Below are 19,060 nucleotides of genomic sequence, written 5' to 3' on the forward strand. Positions count from 1 at the left end.
TCATATATAGAGATGTAAGCATTATCATTTGTCTTTATTCTTTGATTAAATGAGACAGAGAAACAGAGAGGGCAATGGACATAATGAGTGGGATAAGTCATACAATTCGAGGAAGTGCTGGAGAAGATTATAAACCTCCAAGAATCTTCTCCCCCAAAGCAAGGATCACTCAGCTCTTTACACCTTTCCATTAAGCTCTTACACATTTAGCCATCTTTATCGCAGAGGCGGTCAGGATTAATGTGAGGATGACATCCTAGAATGTCAGACTACTGCGTTATAGCCTGAGCCTGTGCAAAGGTTTCGTCTTAAGCAGGTAGAGATCTCCTGGAAACTGTCTGAGCAATTTATTCCCTTCTTTACATTGGCTTGAGTGCTTTTCCTGATAGACAAAATAGGTTTAAGGCTCTGCCCGGGCTGTTCTGTGGACGGACAGTGCTGTCACAGCAGACTGCAGAGGTCAGGTGTACAGAAGGCCATCCAGGGCATCACCCTCCCTGTGGAATATAAAACTCTAGCATTCACCTACAGGACTATTGTGCTGAAACGCAGATATTCAATATCACTTAGATTTTCAGTGTCAGACTGATGGCCATCTGTGACACCTGTATAAGATCCCATGTCCATTTTGAATTGTTTAACCAGAATCAATGATCAGAACTCAGAGCCATCTGAGATAAACCATGGTTTTGGCCATTTAGTGGATTTTTTCCATTGTGTTTTGTTTTGTATAGTCCTTAATTTAGCATTTACTTGCATGTTAGCGTTGTCTCCAAAAAGAAGAATCACTTTTATTGTTGCTTATGTTTTAGAACGGCAAGAATCATTTTCTTAATCAGTATTTTGCCTACAGAAAATAGGTACAAGCAGTACAACTACTTTCAACATAAAAAAATAAATAAATATTTCTTAAATCTAAATAAAAATGATTTTAATGGTGTTATAGGTTGACCAGCTATTTATTTGTATTTTTTGGTCAATACTGATATTATATTGTGCATACTGATATTATATTCCTAAACCCATAGGGAGCGGGTTGAACAGTTGTGTAGTTTTAGTGACTTTGGTGTGTCTGAAGGAATAGAGTTGCTGTAGTGGTGTCCTCTGCGACACGAGAGAGGTCTCCACCTGCTGATGAGTATACAGTGACTTATATTCCTGCTGATCCTGTTGGCATAGCTTTCTCATACTGAATGTCTGCCATGATTTGTGTCTGATCAGCAACATTTAGTAAGGATTTTCATTCCTTTGGCCTTATAGGATGGACGGCTCAGACCCGGAGATCAGCTTATCGCCATTAACAAGGAGTCATTGATAGGAGTCACGTATGAGGAGGCCAAAGGTGTGCTCAACAAAGTCAAATTCAGGTAATAATGTTCAATGTAGCTTTATGTCTTTTGATCAATGTTTAACAGTTAATCAGTATTTTTCTACTTTCTTTTACATAATGTACTGTTCTTTGTCGTTGAAGTCAAGAACCAGTGGTGGATATTGCCTTCATACCAGGAAAAGGACCTTTCTCCAACAGCCCATCAGTTCAGAGGGGGGTTGGGAACGGATGCAACTTCAGCCGGTTAAAGGTTCATGTCCGATCTCCTGAGGTGAGTGTTTACTAGTGTACAGATCATGTCACGTCTTTGGCATTTCAACAACAAGAGAGTCTTGTGGCTTACATAATACACACACTTGTTATGGTCCTTTTACCAAGCAGTGCTTAATAATTTTCTTCTCATAGATGCAACGAGAGGAAGCAGCTCCAGTGCTTTCATCCTCCCTAGATATCTGCCCTCCAGAGATACAGGTTTCAGGTAAATGTCACGAAGGTGGATTCATAGCTCCAACCCCCTTAACTCTTAAATCTTAATAAGCTTTACAGATAGTTTACTTTTACTCTAATTTCATAACCTTTAAAATGAGTACATTTTGTGCAAAGTTATCACAAGATTCTGTGGTCTTTGTGCCTTTCTATCAAACTACATAATGTTTTTAATGCATTTTTTTATAAACAGAAAAATATCTCTATGTTATATATATAGATAGAGATATTTAGCAAATTAGTAAAGGACATACTTTCAAATCTTTCATGGTTACAGACTAAGAGGGGAAAATATTAGAGGTGTGCAGGTGCAGGTTCATGGAAACAGAAAGTACTTGCTCTCTTTGAGGTAATGTACCTTACAGACTGCATCTAAAATGAACCGTCATTCAGAGAAACAGGATTTCTAGCAAAGCAATTATTTATTTTCAGAGAGAAAGTTTGGGGATTAGTCAGTAGCAGGGTTTGGAGTTTAATCAACGGCCACTTGCAAAATAATCTCTCGGTGCTCCAGGGGTCGGGCATGTATGTGAGGTGTTTAAATTACACAATCAACTTCTAGAAGACGTACCAAAATAAGAAAGGAAGGCGTCTTTCATGTTGAGTCAGATAGTGCTCTTATCTTAGCAGCTGGGTAGCTGTTTAGTACAGATTGGTTTGCTGTGCATAGTGTGTAATCCTTTCTTGGGGCACAAAACGGGATTGATAAATGGCTAAAGAAGCCAAACAGAGAAAGCCACTTAAGTCTATTTTATGCTCTTAGATACTCTGAAGCAGTCTGAGTCGATGTTGACGTGTCAAGTCGCTTTTCCAGACGCTGAAATAGTTTTCCTAACAATGTTTAATTGTTTTATAATTTAAAACCCAAACGTTTTTTGTTTTAAATGTGCACTTTTAAAAAAAAATCTGTCTTTAAAATAAATTAAAATAGAAATGAATAAATACATTTTTATTTTTTATTTTTTTATCAAATAAATACAGCCTTGATGAGAGACTAGCTTACTGAACCAAAACAAACAGCATTTGTCTTATCCTATTGGCTTTTTTAAAAAGTGCAAATCTAACATAACTGATAAAGATTTATGCTTTAAAAAAGTAAATTGCCAGTGGATAAAGTTCAAAAATCTAATTGTAAATATTAATAATTAAAATAAAAAAATTGCCATTGGGTAAAGTTCAAAAACCTAATTATAAATATTAATAATTAATATTAATTATATTCATTGTTTTTTTTTCAGTGAACTCATTATGTTGGCTTGGCAACAAGCCAACATACTGTTATGCTATTTAAACTTCTTCTTTTTCCTCTTTTTCTTATTATTATTTTTCTGACAGAAATTCTAAACGCTACTCCTCCTAGGGCTTTAAAGCCACAAGCCCCAAACTCGGCAGACACCTGTGGGATAGAGCGGTGCTGGTTGCTATATCTTTTCAGACTGATCAGACTTAAAGTTTTTTTTTTATTAATTTTTAAATGTCAAAATTCATTACCCATAGACTTACATTGTCTGAGAAAAATTGCGCCCCTACAGTTGCAATGAGATTTAGGGGCGGAGTCGGGTTTCGTTTCACTTTTAAACCGTTAAAAATACAAGTAAATAATACAATTTCCTTCAAACTGACAAGCTAAACCAACATATCTGATTATTACAGGGGTCAGGGCTCATTAATAATTTATTTCTGGGCAGAGAGCAGTCAGAAAGACGAGAGAAGAATCACTGCTGCTCAGCTCAGTCTGTCTCCACGGAGCTCACAACGAGCGAATTCATTCTAATTTAAGACCTTTTATAACGGCGATTGCACGCAATCCACACGTTAGAACACACCAAGAGCTAAATTCAGATGTTTCTGAACTGTTTAAAGTAATAACATGATATATTCGCGGCAGCCAAATGTCCGCGAGCTGGCGATGTATTTCTCTGAACACTTGAAGTCCACAGAGAATTTACAGCCTTTCGCATTAAAACACTGCAGCGAAACGGCACAAAACAATTAGAATAATATATTATATGGTTTTAAAGTAGTTTTGGCCACTGTCACGCTGGTCTTAGCTGGTTTCTAACTGAATCATCATGCTGAACGTCACAGATGAGCTTGCGATGTAGCCTATTTCTCTGAACACTTGAAGTACACATTTACAGCCTTTCACATTAAAACACTGCAGCGAAACGGCACAAAACAATTAGAAGAATATATTACACATATGAAAATGAGTGTTTATATGTGCTTGTGAGATTTCTCTGTCAGGCTTAACGTCGCAGCAATTGCTCAGCGTTGCATAACATGGTAAAGCAGGGAGCTACACTGAGACCAAAAGGGTCGCATGCATCACTGATTATTTTTGTACCTACTTATGTGTTATGCTATGATTTAATATGACCATTTATTAAAACAGAAATGTGTATTTTAAGAATACGTTTTATAACGTGCTCCGAGCATTCAACACATCAAGTTGGCTTCAGCCCCGCGCTGCGGGAAACTGAACTGAGCAGCTGATGGCGCGTGTGCACGAGAGAGAGCCGCGCGTATCGCGGACAGGGACAGCAACACTGAACAGAGCTGTCGTTCAGGACGTTCACTTCCTCCTGGACCTGAACGAACAAATTCAAATCGCAGTTTAAATAAACAGAAAAAAGAGCGAAAAGCAAAAGAGCTCAATTCAGCAGCGCGGTGTTGTTCAGGGAGCAAGCAGAGACGCGTCTCAAAGTCTTCTTGCTTTTGTACCGACAACAAATACATACAAAATATGTCGAAATACCCGTGTTGGAAAGTGTGTTCGAATAAGTATGTGGTTATGTCTTAAGTGAAAGTAAAGATTTGCAAAAAAAAAATCGGATGTGTATCATCATAATGGATGCGTTTGTCTCTTAAAGGGACCGCGCCTAATTTACTAGCTCTGCTGTCAGAGTCTTTAATGTATGAAAATGAAAGTAAATCACTCACTGCTCTTGACTGAATTACCTTGTAGTACAAGAATTTATCCAAAGTCAATCCAAAAATAAGATAGAATTGTTTTACTAGTGGGTGCAGGCCACTAGTTCATTTATGTAAGTGAGTATGGCAAAATAGTGATCTGTGAAATATTATACCCACTAATTCTTCATACAGTAGGCTACCAGTGAAATTGATTTAAAAAAATAATAATTAAGGACCTGCCCATGTTTTGCTTAAGTGTTTCTTTCTTTAATTGTTAATGCAACCTTTTCACACCACAGACTGAACCAAATTAAGCATTTCTTGCTTGGTAACTGTTCAACAAAGTATTGATAGTTGTGTAAATATTGTCATACTGACAGTCTGAAGTTTTGGTTGATTCCATTACATATCTTTTTATCAAAGTTATCTGAAATTATCAAGATGAATTTGTTCTGAGTTATTGTCATATATTATTACCAGTTTCTAAACTACAGCAAATAAACTGTGATTATGTGAGAAATGTTGAAGGTGTCTGAATACATTTTGGTTTGATTGTGTATTTTATCTTACAGTAAAGACTATGCAGTGCTATTTTACATTAACAAAAACAAACTTAAAAAAAGTAAACATTATGTAAATAGCACAAATAAATAAATAGAATGAACATACAGTACAAATTAAAAATTTTAAACAGTGTGTAACTGCATCATCTATACAAACCATTGTGCTTGGACCCCTTTTGATCTCCTTGATTTAAAATGCATTGTTTCAGTAATCTTGTGTGTCGTTGCCCACAACGCAACGGTGGCAGGACTGTGAAATACATACACGAGAAAAATAGGCATGACTTATTTCACATCCAGCTAGACAACCCTGTCATAGCTGTTATCATAGCCCAGGCTTTTTATTAAAAAAAGAAAACAGCAAGGGAGCATGGAAAAAGACTGTTGCAGGTGTATTTTTTTATGGCATTATTATGTGTATTAATTTTGCAGCGGGGCAACTCAATGTTGGGCACACAAGTACTTTGGCTCTTTTGCTCCATGGCCAAGATGGCCAAGCCAACATCAAAGTTAGTTCACTAACTTTTAATTCTAGTTATTACTGTTTTTGTAAAGTGTAATTTAAAGCATTGACATTCAAACATTTTCAAGTGTGGCTTTAGTGTCCAGTCTCCAAACTGGATGTGCACTGTGCACCTGTCCATCAGGCTTTCTCTGACCCAGAGCCTAAGGTTACTCTGGACCGGATGTAAACATGCCTGGCTCGCCCTTGAACTCTGGATGTTGTGTTTACAGGCATAGCGTTCTAATCATTTGTGACATCTATAAACTGTATAGTGCTTAATTATCTATTTATCCAGACTAGCTGATAAAATCTTATAAGAATAAGGAAGATCCGTCTTATCTGAATTAAATAGGTGCTGTAATCCTGCAAAAGCCCTTCTGGGTGTCCTTCCTAGAAAGAAAGAGATGCGTTTGGACTCCGAGACATGCTTATCCTCGTTCCTTGTCATTCTTTAATCATTGTGATTTGTAGAGATGAAGAGATTGTTGTAGAATTCTGCTCGGCATGGAAGAGTGAGGTTTGCACCCTAATATAAAAGCTGAATATTTCAGATAAAGTAATGTATTACAATACTCTCTTTTGGAAAAAAACTGGTTCAAAGCTGTCACTGGGTCAAGATACAAAAGCTAAAAGGTACACCTTATTAACCCCTAATATTAGTACATATTATAACCTAAAGTATTTCTTTTTGTACCTTTTGAAATGGGACTGCCCCAGTGACAGTTTTGTGTAGGTTAAACATGACAGTATTATTATAAATAGATTTATAAGTGCTTATGTGTCAGATTTTGATCTCGGCCTTTGGATTTAATAATTGTTTTATTTTTATTTTTTTAAATAAACATTTTGTCATCATATACTCATTTCATGACGCAAATAGCAATGAAAACCAAAAGAGAACTTTTCAAGAATATCTAGGCTGTTCTTTTCCATATAATAAAAGTGAATGGGGACTGGGGCTGTCAGCTACTAAAAATGGCAAAAAAGCACCATTAAAGTTTTGGTCTGTATGAATGAATCATGTACTATTTTCCAGGTTTTCAGAAGTCATAATAGCTTCGTGTGAGAAACAGTCTGAAATTCAAATAATTTTTCATAGATAATATTTTGTATCATCCCTCCATAATGCTCTGAAATGGACTACAGAAGTCATCATGACAAAACGCCATGTCAGTTTAATTTTGCCGTATTTAATTTGAAATCACTGGGAATATAGCTCTCAGTTACACTTTTAATGTTTTTTTTTTTTTGTGCTGTTGGAGCTTGATAGAATGAGTCCCCATTCTCTTTTTATTATAATGAAAACAGTGGCTAGGACTTTCTTCAAATTTCAACATGAAGGCGAGTAAGTTATTACATTTTTGTAAGGTAACCCTTTAACAAATAGTTATGCTGCCTTTCTACATGTTTGTAATTCTGGCTGAACTGATAGAAGCATTATTAATCTGGATTGTGTCCCATCAGTACCACCTGTTAAATCCACTCTTCCTAAGCGAGCTCCTGCTGGGACCTGTCTGAGTCTGACGTGTCTGAGCTCAAGCTGTCAATCATGAGCATCAGAAGGCAGCTAAATCCCCTGCAGGAGTGTGTCCCCAGGGTGGGGGTGATCATCTCATAGCTCTTATAGCGAGCGTTGCTTAACAATACACATGCCACTGAAAGCACTGGTGTTAATACCTCTCTTTCTCCATCGCTTTCTCTCTCGCCCCCTCGATTCAATTCCCTCACACAGTTCATAATCTTTATTGTATTAATATAATACCCATTCATTTGAGCTCCCAGAAAATAAAAAATAAAATAGTTTTCCAAAGGCCAGGTTTTCCAGTGCAGCTAACTTTAGCGTTCACCACTAATTGCTCTAATGTGAGTATGACTCTTAAAGTAGGTGAATGACTGTCCCACTTTCCCCCTCAGCCTCTGCCGCACAGAGACAAGCCACTGTTTCCAAACCCAAGATCTCGCTGGACCCCCACATACGGCTCAAATCAGAGAAGCTCGATCTGGTAAGCCTGGTTTAGTTTATACAAACAGTTTTGCATGTGTACAATGAGTGATGCTTTTACTTTATGAAACATTCGCAGCAGTCGGGAGCTGTGCATGGTAAGTTTATGTTTGACTTATAAAATAGGACGAAACTAAGTTTTTTTTCTTCTGCTGACTAAACCGATATTTTCACTGACCTCACACAAAAATTGCTTTTTTATTTTTTTAGCATGTAATGTTTGATAAATGTTACATATTGCATTTTAAGACATAAAAATGTGCACATTTTTGTAGCTTTAATTTAAATCTGTAAAAATTTTCCACATGCTCTCTAAGATTATCAAAAATAATTTTTTGCAATTTTGTTAGCTAGCTAGATCAGTGGTTATCAACCTTTTTAACCTGAAGGCCCCTTGTTCCCCAACAAAATATTCAACGACACGCTGATAAAGACTATTTCTAGAATTTCTGCTGTAATTGTGACAAAGCTGCTTGTTTTTTTATTTTTTTTATTTTTATTAACAGAATGGAATAGACTATTGAGTATTAAACTAATTAACATATATTAAGGTAATTCATTTTGTGATTTCATTTTTTCATTTTGTGGCTGTATGTTGTTCAAGTAAAGTTATTCAGGGGGAAAAATATACACTAGCCAACATTTGAGGTGGATCAAAACCGTTCACCAAAAAGTTAGGACAACTTTGATTAATATATTTATATATATATTGGATTCTATTATCTTATAAAAAATAAATCCTATTTTCTTTTTAGCATTTTTCATTTAGATTAAAATTTGATTATTAAAAATAATTATTAATTATTACTTATGGCATATACTTTTTTAGTCATGTTGATGCTCGGTTGAGAACCACTGTGCTGGATAGTGTTACAAAATTGAATTACTGGATTTTATATCATTTTAACAGTTTATATCTGTGAGAGAAAGTTTGAATAAAATGAGTAGTATACTAGTCATGTGATATTAACCTGGTGGCCCCATGAGACAACCCGCTAAAATAAATCAGTTTTTTATCGTCTTTAAATCATTTTTTTTTGTACATTTGAAGGATTAGTTCACCCAACAATGAAAATTATGTCATTAATAACTTACCCTCATGTTGTTCCAAACCAGTAAGACTTCCATTTATCTTTGTAACACAGTTTAAGATATTTTAGATTTAGTCCGAGAGCTTTCTGTCCCTCCATTGAAGCTGTGTGTACGGTATACTGTCCATGTCCAGAAAGATAAGAAGAACATCATCAAAGTAGTCCATGTGACATCAGAGGGTCCGTTAGAATTTGTTGAAGCATCAGAAATACACTTTGATCCAAAAATAACAAAAATTACGACTTTATTCAGCATTGTCTTCTCTTCCGTTTCTATTGTGAGAGAGTTCACGGCATTGCTGACGTATGACACTGCTGACGTGTTTTCTGGTGCGCCCAAAAACAAAGATAACACGTCAGCTGCGTCAGTGTTGTGAACGCGCTCACAACAGACCCGGAAGAGAAGACAACGCTTTCTAGACATGGACAGTATACCGTTCACATAGTTTCAATGGAACAGAAAGGGACAGAAATCTCTCAGACTAAATCTAATTTTACATATTTGTTAAACCTGTCATTATGTCCTGACAGCAGAATATGAGACAGATAATCTATGAAAAAATCAAGCTCCTCTAGCTCCTCCCAGTGGTCCTATTGCCATTTGCAGAAATACTACACTCCCGGTAAGAAACAACCAATCAGAGCTGCGGTCCGTAACTTTTTTTCTGGTCAAAATTTACAAAATATATATAATAAGTAGGGATGAGTACCGAAACCCGGTATTAAACTGGCCCCGGGGCTAAATTATGAAAGACCGTAGTATCAGTAAGATCTGACGGTATCGGTTCTGCTTTCGGTACTAATGTACTATGTATTTTTGCTTAATAATGTTATCGTGCACATTTTATCTTACCAAACATTTCTAATTTGCAATATTTTTAAGACGTTTGTCTGTGAAATCTGCGAGATCGCTCATGCCCACACACCTGAAGGGGCTGTTCACATATCGCGTATTTGCATGCTCAAGTTCCTTATTTCAAATGCACGTGCGCGGTATGCGCGCTCATAATGGAAGCGACGCGGTCGCGACGCACACACGCTCCGACGACCTTGTTTTTTCCAGGCATGGCGTCCGCACTGCATTGAGTAAAAAACATCTCAAATTTTCAGAATGCAGCAAGCGCACCGCAGGTCATGTAACTTCCTCACCTTTTCTGGAACAATGTTGAAGCTCAGCCAAGATGAAGGAACAGCTGATAGCTGTATGTGGATTTTTTTATTAATTTAGTAGCAGAGCTACTGCAAGCAGTTTTTAGTGCTGCAAATCCATTCATCCATTGCTGAAATTTCCGCGTTTTCATGGAGAGATCAGGTCATGGTTGCTTAGCAACGGCAGACTCCTCAGGAGAGCAAGTGCCCAAAGGCTTTGGGGGAAAAAATCAGAAAGCGGCGTGCCTAGCGTTTTCCACGCGTTTTTAGACGCGATATGCAAACGGCCCCTTACAGTACAAAAATTCCTGCTTAATACAAAGAGTGACGATGGCAAAACGTTCCAAAGTGTGGTTATACTTCACTAGAGTTGATGCAGATAAGTGCAACAAAATTTTTGAAATCTGTACCAGTGACTTCAGAAGGAGCCTGTATCTCTGTGCGAAGTAACTGACAGGGTACTTATGAAGACTATCATATCTCAGTCTCATTCTCCTCATACATCTCCATCTCTCCTCTTTGTTATGGTGCAGTTGTTTAGCAGAGATTTAATTTAATCCTGCTGATCCCGAGGCTGACCCTAATCTACCAGCTCATTAATAGGATCAGGTCTCACTGGACAAGAGCACTTAAATGTGGACTAAAGGCACAATGAACATGATATTAAGTGATACACAAAAAGGTATTTGACATGGTCCAAAGTTTCAATGTGACATCATGCTGTTTATTCTGCTGTTCTGCAGTAGTAGATGTAGATGTTTTATCTGTAAGGGGACAGTTTTCTTGCCAGTGGTGTTTGATCGGTGTGTCTTACTTTTGTGGCAGTATCAGATTGAAGGTTTGAACTTAGTCTGATTAGCTTTATTAATGCCTTTTGAACTCTTATGGACCACAAGCCTGGATTTATTGTACGCCAGTGTCTTGACCTCTGTTACCACACTGCCCTCTTGTGTACATAGCTCATAGCTGTAACACTCTTTTCAAACTTGGCTTGGATGCTGTGCAGTCAAAAAAAACAATCATAGTCATCAGTCAGCACTTTCAAAGGGGTTGTATGATGGGATTTAAAATTTTCCTTTCTCTTTGGAGTTTTACAAGCTCTTGGTGCATAAAAAAGATCTGTGAAGTTGCAAAGACTAAAGTCTCAAATCCAAAAAGATATTCTTTATAAAAGTTAAGACTTGTCCACACCCCCCTAAAATGGCTCATTAAAACACGCCCCCACGTCTCTACATCACTATGTGGGAAGATTTGCATAACGCCGCCCAGATGTTCACGCAAAGAAAGAAGGTGTACCTTTTATTCTCATTGTAGTATAGTTGTTGCTGCCTTCATGTTGTTTAGACGCTTTGTGTTACACTTTGAAAGCGAAAGTACTTTGTTTGGCCTTCCAAAAGAGGACGATATCTGCTTCGTCATGCCTGGAGCTGATCCATGCTGGTCGCTGAGGAAATACATCGACTTTGCACTGTGGATTGCCGGATCGGCTTTCATCGTGCATGAAGCGGAGACCAGCCCAGGGTCGTCACATGTGGTTGCCTCAAGCCCAACGGACGGTCCTTCGTTATATCACTCTAGGCCTCGGTTTGCGCTCACTCAAGGCCGTGGTTTGTGTCACTATTTTGTTGAGAAAGCGAAACCACTTTGTTTGGCCTTCCAAAAGAGGACACGACTAGAAATCATGTTTATATCACATTTATAAAGGGGTTTTATGTTTATGTTTCGTCGCTCTGGACCGGACAGGGCAACACAATATGTAAAGTGGCATAACATTTCCGTTACACGCTTGAGGTATTCGGCCAATCACAACACACTGGATAGCTGGCCAATCAGAGCACACCTCGCTTTTCAGATGAGCTTTGTAAAATCCCCACGTTTCAGAGGGCGGGGCATAGACCAGAAACAATATGAAGGAAATAATGTGTTTTTGAACCTTAAAAAGCATAAACACATTTCATTACACCAAATACACAAATAATGTTCTTTTTAGCAAGTCATATGTCCCCTTTAAGCACCTTTTGTTCAAGTAGTTTTTTTTTTCAAGAGAAACATTTGCTCTGAGCAATATATTCAAACTAGTTTTGTAATATATAACATAATAGAAATATGTACATAATTAAAATAATGCCTTTTAGAATAGGAGAACTGCAGGATGTGATTGAATAGGTCAGAAGCACTGTAATGATGGAGGTTTTTGACAGTTTGGTCATTTTGCAGGCTCTGTCGTACCTGGGTTTGGATCTAACAGATGAGAAGAGACGGCAGCTCAGAGAGAGTCTCACTACAGACCCTCAGGGAACGGTGTCGTATGGAGGTACAGAAACATGCTTTACACCTCTATACTGCAGCTGCTTAACATGATCTTCAGCCAGTCAACTAGATGAAGGAAATAATTACTCATTTTCAAATACATTCCCTTTTTCAGAAAATCACATAGTTCATAGTGCAAACATCCTTGAATGAGTGGGGTATTCAGTTTAACTGCTCATGTAATGTTAATGGTTTTCACCAATTCAGAGGTTGCCATTTTATATTTCACCAGAAATGTATCTTCATATTTATAGGCCAACAACTTGTTTTTTGTCCTTCAGGAGGATCAAGCCTTCTTTAGCACAGTCCTTAGTATGACAAAACAAATAAATAAAAGGAAAGTGTGGTTGGTTTAGCATGCAAATGTAGCATAATTCAACATTACTAAAATAACTAAGACAATGTGATGTTAATCTCTCTCGCACATATTGCTCAGATGCTAGTGATTAATCGGTGTATCATGCGTGCCTGAGATTCCCAACCTCTGAAATAACTACGGAAATAATCAGTTTTACATTGGTGGAAATACCCATTTTGAAAAGGAAATAATCATCCATATTTGGATATTGAGCTTTGGTTTACACTTTGAAACACTTTGACAGATTGTCATGGGGGGGGAAATATTTGGATTCACTATGAAATTGGAGAGCTAGGTGTATTTCCAGGTTGCTCATGACAGGGAGTTACGCTCCTCCGCAGCAAATCCTGATCAAAAGTGCTTGCAGTGGAGCAAGAGCTCTGCCTGGTTTCTTGTACTTCAGCTGTGCAAGGACACCTGAACATAAATATTCCCTCTAGACACTCTTCCTCTTGTTATGAAGATTGTTCTGGATAGATTTTCACATTGATTTCTGGATAGATCGAGTGACAGAAGAAGTTTAGCAAGCAAATGTTGACCACCAGAGGTCTTGATGGTTCTTATGCTATAATTTCTTACATGCTTTTACTATATTTTAAGTGTTGTTCTTGGCTACTTCTAACTTCAGCTCTGTTTTCTTGACAAGACTTTGTGGAAGCCACCCGCAGCGTTTATCAGGAGAAGCTGGAGGAGGCGGGACTGGGACAGGGTCCCTTCATGTTCTCCTATCAGGAAGCAGCCAGTTTGATGGACACCTCTGCCTTTCATTCCCCAGTAAGTAGACCCGCAGGATTCAGTAATGGAGCACTTGACTTTGATTGGGGAGATTTACTTTGTGTTCTTAAAGGAGCTTTTCGGCTGCTCAGTAGAGTTATCAAAGCTGTCTTTTAAGCCCTTAAATGCTTCAATTGTAAGAGTTTGCCTGTTCTGTGCCCTGCACCTTTGGATATGTCTCACATCGATGCATGAGCACTGAAATGGTCCTGGTTTCGATGTTCTTTTCAGATCACAGAGGCAGGGTCACACACTCAAGAAAGAGCTGTTTTCATAGTGTCCTTCTCTGTTTCAGACCTGTGAGTCAGAGTGCAGCTACAGCAGTGAGGAACTGGAGGAGTTTCAGACTGAAGTCAAACATCTTCAGCTGCAAATGAAACAACTTAAGGTGAGTACTGAAATAAACACTGGATTGCAAAATGAACACTCGTTAAGTGCCAAATGCATGTCAAGAATGACTTGTAATACTGGCATGTAATAAACAGTTACTACTAACAAGTTTTTATACATACCATTTAAAGTCAATTTGTTAGAGCGATAGTCTGACTGATTCAGAAGCATACAAATCAACTTAAGAAAACACATTTCAAAACTTTTTTATAACCACCTTTTATTTATTTATCATCAGCACCTTTAACAGGCACGCTTTTCTTTCATACGTTTTTGTTTCAAGTGGAATATTTCTCACAATAAACCACCAAAACAAAAGTATGAGGAACAGAATCACAATGTGACAGGTGATTTAATGTTAAAGAAAGTTTTACGACTGATAAGAAATATTTCTGAACAGTCATTTTTTCTATTTACCACGATTTGTGTGGCAAAAGAAAATTGCAATTAAATGGAAATAGTGACAAAAATTTTTTTCCATATTGTGATGTACTGTACTGTATATCTGAGTGAAATAGATTAATTAAAAATAAAAAAACTGAAAAGGGGCGGAGTTATAAATGATTGAAGTTTGGTATGTGTCACCATGTCATTTCACTGGAAATCGAGTTATAAACATCGGATGAAAAATAACAAGGTCAAAAAAATAAATAAAAAGAATATATGCATAGTTGAATCATTCTATAAGATCAATATCATACATGTAGAGAACAGAATTTCCATGTCCTAGCTATTTTAGGTTTGATCCCTTCTATTAAATTTAGTGAGACAGAGCTGAACATCTGTGCAGAAAGCCTTTGATATGAACATTTTTTGCTCTCAGGGGTTACTGAAAGACACAGAAGACAGTAAGAAGACTCTGGAGGAGGAACTGCAGAAAACGGCTGAGGTAAAGCCTGCAGCATCACAAATAAACACATGATTTGTTTAATGTGACTTAAATGCCTCAAAATCCAAATATTAAGTCATGTGAGCAGTTTTAATACATCAACACTTTGTGATGCCCATTTTACCTCACTATATTTGTGTATACCAAATGTAAACTATCACAACATGAGCATCTGAAGATGTTCCTCCACTCGTCCTTTTGTGCATTTGCTTATTTCCGTGTGTATGGATGAAACAGAAGACCACAGCCACAGTGGAGGAGAACAAGTCTCTGAAGAGTAAGCTGCAGGTCGCTGAGGCTGTTCAGAGACAGACCAACAGCGCTGAACAAGACTATGAGCAGGTCATTCAGCTCCTGGAGGCTGAAATCAAAGATCTGAAGAACCAGCTCGCCGGAAAGAAACCGAGAGGCCTGGAGGCTACTAAAGTAAATGTTCCTCAACACATTTGTCTGTTTGCTGAAAAATTATTTATATAGATGCAATGACTGAAACTTTTGTAGACAAGAATGAGTTGGCAGATAATAGTTATCCAGTACAACACAGTCCTGTTTAAGATGAACTAGTGTTGTTTTAGTATTTGTATACTATTAGGAATCTTGAATTAGCTTTTATTTTGTACACTTTCATTTTAGTTTTAGTTTTATTTTAATTCGTTTTTTAAAAATGTTTCTATATAACTTGATTTTTGTTGAACTTTTTAGTTTGAGTCATGTTAATACCTATTTTATTTCAGTTAGTTGCCGTGAGAACATTTCTATTGTTTTATTTAAATTTTTTTAAGTTGTGTGCTTTTCATCAAATATTTATAATTCAGTTTTATTTCAATTAACGAAAAAGTTTTTAATAGTTTACGTTTTAGCAAAGGTTTTTAAAGACCATTGTCTTCCCAGGAGAATGTGATGGAGCTGAACAGGAGGCTGGCCATGATTGACAGTCAGCTGAGAAGGTCTGAACTCACACGGAAACACCTGGAGATATCCAACAAGAAGCTCCTTGGATTTGCACAGGTCAACACAAACCACGTTTTCTGACTTAAAGGGATAGTTCAGCCCGAAATGCTAATTCTGTCATCATTTACTCACCCTCATGTCAGTTTCTTTGTTGAACACAAAAGAGAATTTTGGGAACCAATCTGTTAATGGTAGCCAATGACTTCCAGTATTTTTTTTCATACTAAAGAAGACAATGGCTATCATCAACTGCACAGTTTTCCTCAAAATATCTTCTTTCATGTTTAGCAGAAGACAGAAAGTCATACAGTTTTGGATTGACAAGAAGGTGAGTAAATGATGACAGGATATTCATTTTTGGTTTTAAAGTTCCTTTTAAAGTACACTGTTGCATCTAGATATCAGTGTCGCGTCCAAAACACAAAGATTATCCAAGTTTAAAATTTGCTCTCTTGTTTTTACAGAATGTCCACAAAGTTTTCACCAATGCCAGCTTATTTGGGATTGAAAGTGGGTATGTTTCTCAAGACAAACACTGAAAGTTGTAGTGGCTCACTCTGTCAGAGATCATGACGTATCTTCCTCGTCCTACAGGTGCACACAAGCGTCTCCAGTGACTGACAGCCCCGACACAGCCTCCCCGATCCCGGATCCAGCCTGCCAGCTCGCAGCTGAGGCCAAAGAGCTCGTAGATGGTGTCTGCTCACTCTGCACCGAGGATCACAGTGAGTGAGAAAACAGCTCTGGGCTGCTCTTCTGAGTGGCTGCTTACAGCCTCTCTCCTTGAGTAATCTGGGACAATAAGACAGTTTCTGGACATTTTGTTGTAATTTACTCATTTGAACTTGTGTTTTCGAATCTGTGATATTATAAGTATTATTCACAAAATGTTTGGTTATTTCGCAGAATTACTGCAGTACGTAGAGGGAAGCATTGTGAAGGCCGAAGAGGACTGTGATTCAGAGTGAGTGGCTGTTTTTATTGTGTTATGAAGCCATCAGCATCTCTCCCTTCAACTGCTGCTGTCAGCTAAGTTGAGCTCTGGCCAAATGTTCATTTCACCGTCACATTACCCTTCACTATAACTGCTGGCCTTGCAAAGTCTCTTACTTATCCAGTGTGACGAGGAGTTTTGAAAACACCAAGTGTGGCTCGTATTTTAGACATTTTTCATATTAATCATGCCATTTTGAAATGAGGACAGTCAGGGCAGCCTTGTCATATGGTCAATCCTACAAAACGGGTTTTATTAGTTTTATTAGTCTTTAATTATCATTCTGAAATTTTAACTAGATTTTTGTAAAAAAAAAAAAATAATTATAGGACATGCTCTGTACATTTGTTTACTCATTTTTTACATTTATTTATTATTATTACAATAGTATCAGCCATTGTGTGATTGTATCATAGACTCCAAATGACAGTTATATTTTTAACCCCTTTTAACTTCTGAAGAGTTCACTGTGGAAGGCGCATACTCTTAAGGGAATATGGCAAATGCAAATCCCTTTAGAATGAAACACAATCATAAACATGATAATGAGATTCTTCATATTTAATTTAGAAGCTTACAGACTTACACAATGCCACACTTAATCTGCAATCATTTTTTGTAATTTTTTTCTCTGTAGCCTCACTCAGTGGCCAGAACCTCCTGTCCCCGGGGCTCTTGCAGTAGAGCGGCGAGGTCAGTAGATCATCTGGGATGGACAGACAAACCGGGCTCATTCAGGACATCGAGGTCGAACTGCAACTATACTGTGGAACATAAGAGACTGTGTGGTTTGTACTCTTTCAAGTGGTGACCAGAGGCCTGAGCTCTTCTGATCAAACTCACACTCATTTTTTAAAGCTGTCCGTGTACATATTTAACATGTAGCAGAACTCATAACATAAAGGCAGAAACCAACCAAGGGAATTTAAATCGGGAACACAAACGGCACCATTAACAGCAGCGGTGACTTTGAAACGCTCAGATATGATTTCAACTGTGTCAGCATGTGCCGTGAGTAACATTTATAACAGCTGAAGCGGTTACTTCACACAGTTATGAAGATGCTCTCATTCAGATGGTATATTTCCCCATTTGAACAACTGTAATGAAAACACGTGTGGCTGTGCAGCGGACCTCTCTATTAGAGTTAGGTGTATTATACAGTACATGTATTAGATTTCACCTAGGGATCTTCAGGACAGTCCCCACTCTTCATCATTTGATATGATGCTTATTTGTATCTGTTCTGAGAAGTGCTATGACGTTTTGAAGATTTTATATTTTCGGTCCGAATCTTTTATTATGCAGAGACATGTAGACACGCTCGCTTCTAAGTATGTGCACGGTTGCCGTCATAAACCTGGTCAATCTTGTCATCAAACCCTCTGATTTGCTCTTCATGTCTTTGCCGGTCTTGTCCAGGGTCACCCAGCCTTCACTGCATTATGATCAGCTTTTCTCTGTTAAGTGCTTTGAGGGGATCCTTCATGATTTGGTTCATTGATCGACAGTAACTTCGCTCCATCCTGGGTTCCTCGGACTATGATTCTGTTCTTGGTAGGGATCTTGCTCATCATGACACTCATATATCGAGTAATTCCAGTCATATTGCAGTGTTCCACCCTGAATGCATCCGTTCAGCTGAACAATGCACATGGATCGGGTTACTGTTTTCATAAGCACACTGTATTCTGTTTTGTCTTGCCATATAGGATCTAGTTACTTATATCAATGTGTAATAAACTGGTTATCATTCATTTCCATCATGCAGATGGTTTGTTGATATTAATAACAGCACACGCTCTGAAAATGCTGACATGTAGTCCTGTGATTCAATTAGATTGCATCATATGTGTGGCCTAAATATCTTTCTTTGAATGTTTTTATTAAAGTCTGAACAAATGTGTGATGTGTTTGTGTATTATATGCAGTGGACTTCAGTACAATAGAGACTTTAAAAATACTAGAGGATGCTTACATGTCTGCTGGAGTAGTAGTGTATGTGTGACGGTCTACATTGTTGAGCCAAAGCTGTCTGATCGTACAATACATATAAAATTGATTTGCCTATCAAGGGCTGCATGCTGACACAATTTGAATGCGTGTGTAGTCTGCAACAGCTTTTTTTTCTTAGATATGATTACACACATTTCTATTAAAGATGCATCACTGAGTTTGACCTTCCAGTAACCTTTTATGGTTTTAGGAAAACAGTAATACTGTGAAATATCACTACAGTTTGAAATAACTATGTTTATTTGAATATATATCACTTATTTACTAGTAAGCATCCACAGGAGAGAAATTCCGGCAATGACAATTTTGTTAATCTGCAATAAATCAACATTTTAT

The 19,060-nt window shown here is 37.6% G+C and overlaps 1 protein-coding gene across 2 annotated transcripts in view; it reads left to right on the plus strand.

The window, feature by feature from the left end:
* LOC113070441 (syntaxin-binding protein 4-like) overlaps nucleotides 1–18,612 on the plus strand; it is a 31,751-nt gene extending 13,139 nt beyond the window's left edge. The window contains exons 8-21 of one of the 2 annotated variants that reach the window (XM_026243722.1): nucleotides 1,261–1,367; nucleotides 1,472–1,601; nucleotides 1,736–1,808; nucleotides 7,715–7,803; nucleotides 12,260–12,356; nucleotides 13,357–13,484; nucleotides 13,780–13,872; nucleotides 14,698–14,763; nucleotides 15,001–15,189; nucleotides 15,655–15,771; nucleotides 16,179–16,228; nucleotides 16,309–16,439; nucleotides 16,621–16,678; nucleotides 17,346–18,612. In XM_026243722.1, the coding sequence (XP_026099507.1) occupies nucleotides 1,261–1,367; nucleotides 1,472–1,601; nucleotides 1,736–1,808; nucleotides 7,715–7,803; nucleotides 12,260–12,356; nucleotides 13,357–13,484; nucleotides 13,780–13,872; nucleotides 14,698–14,763; nucleotides 15,001–15,189; nucleotides 15,655–15,771; nucleotides 16,179–16,228; nucleotides 16,309–16,439; nucleotides 16,621–16,678; nucleotides 17,346–17,409 (1,392 nt within the window). In that variant the 3' untranslated portion in view covers nucleotides 17,410–18,612. Of the gene's footprint in view, nucleotides 1–1,260; nucleotides 1,368–1,471; nucleotides 1,602–1,735; nucleotides 1,809–7,714; nucleotides 7,804–12,259; nucleotides 12,357–13,356; nucleotides 13,485–13,779; nucleotides 13,873–14,697; nucleotides 14,764–15,000; nucleotides 15,190–15,654; nucleotides 15,772–16,178; nucleotides 16,229–16,308; nucleotides 16,440–16,620; nucleotides 16,679–17,345 lie in introns of those variants that run through there. The other variant, XR_003279928.1, reaches the window with a different exon arrangement.
* The last annotated feature ends 448 nt before the right edge of the window (nucleotides 18,613–19,060 follow it).

Source organism: Carassius auratus, unplaced genomic scaffold (assembly GCF_003368295.1).
Source record: "Carassius auratus strain Wakin unplaced genomic scaffold, ASM336829v1 scaf_tig00004210, whole genome shotgun sequence".
Lineage (NCBI taxonomy): Eukaryota > Metazoa > Chordata > Actinopteri > Cypriniformes > Cyprinidae > Carassius > Carassius auratus.